Source organism: Protomyctophum parallelum (genome assembly GCF_964188405.1).
Source record: "Protomyctophum parallelum genome assembly, chromosome: 19".
In the NCBI taxonomy this organism is placed as follows: Eukaryota; Metazoa; Chordata; class Actinopteri; order Myctophiformes; family Myctophidae; genus Protomyctophum; species Protomyctophum parallelum.
Genome location: NC_139717.1, coordinates 6,683,308 through 6,688,619, shown reverse-complemented (window position 1 = coordinate 6,688,619; position 5,312 = coordinate 6,683,308). Strand labels below are relative to the sequence as shown.

General features: G+C 44.2%; 1 protein-coding gene across 3 annotated transcripts in view; it reads right to left on the bottom strand.

The window, feature by feature from the left end:
- Positions 1-496: 496 nt before the first annotated feature.
- The window catches only part of esr2a (estrogen receptor 2a), an 85,742-nt gene continuing 80,926 nt past the window's right edge, over positions 497-5,312 (bottom strand). For 2 of the 3 annotated variants that reach the window (XM_083790905.1, XM_083790907.1), the window contains one exon: positions 497-1,865. In XM_083790905.1, coding sequence (XP_083647031.1) covers positions 1,598-1,865 — 268 coding nt within the window. In that variant the 3' untranslated portion in view covers positions 497-1,597. The remainder of the gene's footprint in view (positions 1,866-5,312) is intronic. The other variant, XM_083790906.1, reaches the window with a different exon arrangement.

Here is a 5,312-nt window from a genome sequence, read left to right as displayed (position 1 = left end):
GGCTGGCCAGGGGGAGGCAGTATAGAGACCAGTTCCTTTCCTCTCCATCAGGTGCCCAGGCTGGCCAGGTGGAGGCAGTATAGAGACCACGATTATTTTTCTTCTCATGTTTTTTTTCCTCCCCTCTTTACTTTAGTGTCTTTTGATTTATTCTGTGTGTCTACACAGTTGTCATTATCCTTTTATATAAAGACATTTCTCTTTGTACAGCCTGCTGCTGGAGATGTTGAATGTTCATATCACGCACAGCTGCCATTTACTGTACGTACATACATGAGACGCAGCAGCTTTCAATACTAATGGATTATGGCCTTTGTTTTAATTAACCCATTCTGACCTGAGATCAGATTCTAAAAATGTCTATTACATCCTGACAGTTTCATTATTAACCCATTCTGACCTGAGATCAGATTCTAAAAGTGTCTTCGATTTTTCAAAAATAGCAGACCTACAAGCTCGTATCGCGCCACTCGGTGGCGCGATATGAGCTTGTAGATCTGCTATTTTTCAATAGCTAAAGCATAACATGATGCCAACACCAAAATGGGTGCCCGTTCAGAATGGGTTAATGTCCATGGCAGCATTCAATACAAAAGGCAATTCTATTGGCATCCAACAGAGTGGCATCCACCTTCGTATGACGCAAAAGGATTCTATTGGCATCCAACAGAGTGGCATCCACCTTCGTATGAGAGCACTGACAGTTTTTGTGTCTCCAAAAGGTCCTCTGTTCCTCTTCAGCCATTCATTCTACTAAAAATGAAATGCAAATTACAGACGGCCATGTATTGTCAGGATAAAACACAGTGACAATTAGAATGCTGTCAAGAAAGATGAATGTTCAGGTCGTATGGAATGCATGCAATTATATCGTGCTGTGTTGTAACTTGTAATATCATCACTAGAAAATAACCGATCCAACGCACTTCGGTGAATTGTATTAGGCCATTCGTTTTAACCCCCCACGTTTGCCTTGACTGAGGGAGCGGGGCAGTCCGGGTGAGGGGCTGATGCCAGACCTGGATGCGACTCGTGAGTTTGCACGATACCGCCATACGGAGGAAATATAAAATAGGGCACTCAATTATGAAAAACCAGCTCAGTGGCCTTGTGGTTTGAGTGTCCGCCCTGAGACTGGGAGGTCGGGGTTCAATCCCCGGCCGGGTCAGACCAAAGACTGTAAACATGGGACCCAGTGCCTCCCTGCTTGACACTCACCATCGAGGGTTGGATTGGGGGGGGTAAGTCCCTGCGACATACTAGCGTCATGTCCAGGGGGTGTACTTGTACATCAAAGCTGCCTCACGCTACAGAAACAGGAGATAGGCTCCTGCCCCTATGGCCCTCATGGCTCGGCAAGGCTTACTTACTACTTACTCAATTATGAGAAAACATACATTAAATATCGAAATTCAAGGGTGATTGACAGCGATGATTAATATTAACCCATTAAAAAAATAACCAAACCGAACATACCGTACATCGGCTATTTTTGAGGGTTCTTTTGTAGTGTGCAAAAACTACTGATTTAGAAGGTGATAATGTCACAACACCTGTCGTCTCCGCTGGCTGCGCCGGTAGCTGTACGTATGCGCAGCTACTGTGGCTCGTCTGTACTGTTGCTGGAGGTCCAGGGGGTATTGGTGGGGGTGGGGGTGGGGCCGCCGGCGCCGCCGCTGTTGGTGGAGCTGTGGGAGGAGAGCGGGGGGGGAGGACTCTCCCCGGGGCTCCCACCGTGGGGCTCCGGCTCGCGGGGCAGACGGGAGCTGTGCATGATGTGGGCGTCCAGCATCTCCAGCAGCAGGTCGTACAGAGGGACCATGTTCTTCATCTTCATGCAGTGCAGGTGGTCCATGCCTTTGTTACTGCACAGAGTCACACACAATTCACAACAAATTAACAACCCATTCTGACCCGAGATCAGATTCATACGAGGTTTTCCACTGGACACACACTGGTCTGATTGACCCATTCTGACCTGAGATCAGATTCTAAAAATGTCAGTTGTTCTTCGATTTTTTTCACAAATAGCAGACCTACAAGCTCGTATCGCGCCACTCGGTGGCGCGATATGAGCTTGTAGATCTGCTATTTTTAAATAGCTAAAGCATAACGTGATGCCGACACCAAAATGGGTGCCCGGTCAGAATGGGTTAAGGATGTTGTTTACCGTGTAGGGGGAAAGGGATGGGTTAGCTCAGGGGGGTGCCAAACATGCCAAGGACCCCCAAATAGTCAAGAGGTGCACGCACACACACACACACACACACACACACACACACATCCACACATTTCAACGGGTGCAGGATCCAAAAGATTAACTAAGAAGGAGAGAGGAGATCCGCACACACGTTTTAAAAAGATCCCAAAACTATTTACTGACAACAGAGCGGAAAACAATTCAACGTTTCGGCCCCAGGGGCCTTCGTCAACTATACAATAATATACAATACAATAATAATATACAATACAATACAATACCAGTATACTGTACCTGACAACCCCCAAATAGCCATATTGCAAAACTATTTTTGAAAATATTTGCTATATAATATTATTATTTAATGATGACATTCACTAGGCAAAATGACCTTGCAATTTAAATGTACATTTCCTCTCCTTTCAAAAACAGTGCAGCCCTTGGTGTCTAGTGTTACATCAATGCTTCATGCAGCCATCTAAAATAATCTGATAGTGTGGCCACTGGCCAAAGCAGACGAACCTTAAATGACTAAATTCAAGACACGTCCTTTCATCATTGTTTGGCTCGGCTCCCGTTGGTGCAAAATGCAAGCCCTAGTTGAATAGTTTCTGTAAAACCGTTATGTAACAAGATATTTAGGGATTATTCTGAGATCATGTAGGCATGGCCACTGAGCAGAGAGCTCAGTGGCCATGCCTACATACTCTCAGAATGAAAACAGCAGTGTATTGTAAGGTCTGGAGTCATCTGGACTGACTGCTGTGTGCCAATATAGAACAAGACTTTCATGCAAGCACAGCACACGCTTACTTCACAAAAATGTGAGCGAATTGAATTAGTTTGGACTGTTTCAAAAGGTATTCTGTCTAAAAAAGGGCCAAGGTTTTAGAGAACATAGCGTAACATTTTACAGACTTGTTTACTTGTTCCAAACCCTTAGATCACTGAAGTGAAACAGTGAACTTTGTTTATTTTTTAACCAATTCTGACCGGGCACCAATTTTGGTGTCAGCATCATGTTATGCTTTAGCTATTTAAAAATAGCAGATCTACAAGCTCATATCGCGCCACCGAGTGGCGCGATACGAGCTTGTAGGTCTGCTATTTTAGAAAAATCGAAGAGCGACTGACATTTTTAGAATCTGATCTCAGGTCAGAATGGGTTAATCAGACCAGTGTGTGTCCGGCGGAAACCTCGTATGAATCTGATCTCAGGTCAGAATGGGTTAAAATATATTCTGGGTGAAAATAAAAAACTGATTTACTCTTCACTCTAATTGATGGGATGAGGAAAAGGCACTGCTTGTAATGGAAACCAAAATATGTACACTCAACATACAGTATGTACAGTATGTACACGCACAGCTGGGTAGTGTACTGGTGGCGGCACCGACGGCACATTGTTCTGACGCCATGTTTGTCCGAGTCTCGCATTATAGCCTACTAACGGCACGCCAAGCCACGTTGTCGGACTAAATGGGATGTCGGCGTTATGGGGGGCGGTCCCCAGTGTACCGGCGAGGGCAGGAATTTGATGTAGAATTGTAGACCACCATGAAGGCAATAAATGGTAAATGGTACATTTATATAGCGCCTTTATCCAAGGCGCTTTATTACATTCACCCATTCACACACATTCATACACCGATGATAGCCGAAACCATGCAAGGCACCAACCAGCACATCAGGAGCAATTAGGGGTTCAGTGTCTTGTTCAAGGACACTTCCGACACTGACTCTGGGGGAGCCCACAGAGTTCGAACAGGCAGCCTTACGGTTACCATCCATCCACTCTACCCCTGAGCCACCACCGCAATAGCAATGGCTGCCATGCCCCCTCAGAGACGGGAGGACAGACGTCCACACAGCCTATGAGTCACACAGAAAGGCACCAGATGTCCTCCTCCTCCCAGGAGAATACAAGCTTCTGAGAAAACAATATCTGTGCCCTTTAGGAAGATTCAACAATTTAACCCAGAGCGATTTACAGTAAACACCACATCATCAAGGATCATAAGAAAGCTAAGTACTTACATCTGTCTAACAGTAGAATATCTGTACAAAGAAACTAGCATATCTCTGCTGTCTGGAGGAAGGCTCATAACTCCAAAAGGTTAATCTTTAAGGAAATTTTAAACGATGCAATACTGCCTCGTCAAAGTTGCTGTTGTGACATTAGATATTGTCAATGACTTGCATGAGAAGGAGAGAGGTGATAGAGTTAACTGCTTTAGCAGACAGTTAGTTAAGAGGTTTTGTCCAATGCGTTCTTTACTACTTTCCAGATTGGTTCAATATTTTCGAAACACACAGATGTAAAGGGTGTTCAATCAATAGCACTGATTTAAGGGACAAAAAAAGAATCAAAAACGTCAAAAATGTATAAAGTTATGTATACACTACTACACTATAGAATGCTATGCTACATAATTTAGCCTTTTATTTGTATATATGCCTGCGATGGTCGTCGAGGCTAGGGCGTGCTAGGAGAGAGACTACCCAAATAAAATATACTGGAGCACTCCTGGACACCTGTCTGCATCTGCATGTGTTTTGCAGGGGTGAGTTCTCCAGCGATTAGAAATGGATAATGAAGAACGTGTACAGTGAAGAGGCTCTGCAGGCTCTCTCTACTGTATAAACAAACACCCACACGCGGTTCATCTGCTCGGCATAAGAGGACAATTTACTAGAAGTAGGAAAACGTCTGGGTCAGTGATGACCTTCTTCAGGCATAATGCAGCAGTTTGGTTCAAAAACGAATTGTCCTCGACTTGTACTGAGCAGATCAACAGTGTATCTTTCTTTATGTACTGTATGTATCTCTATCGTATCTTTCTATTCCATTATTGACGTGTACTTGCCTCACTAGCACCTGTTCCTAAGCCTCTAGTCCAGGGGACCTATTTTCACCTGTGCCTTATGCCTTATACCTAAACTTATGTGCCTTTTTTCCAGCGTAAAATGAAACCAAACACACCATTTGGTTTCCTTTTACACTCTCAAGAGTTAAATACATTGTTATTAAAGGAGAATTCCATGCTAGAATGCTTTCTTACCTTTCTTTGTAGTTGTTACGTCCCCATCAAAGAGGTCCAGGTGTTTTTTT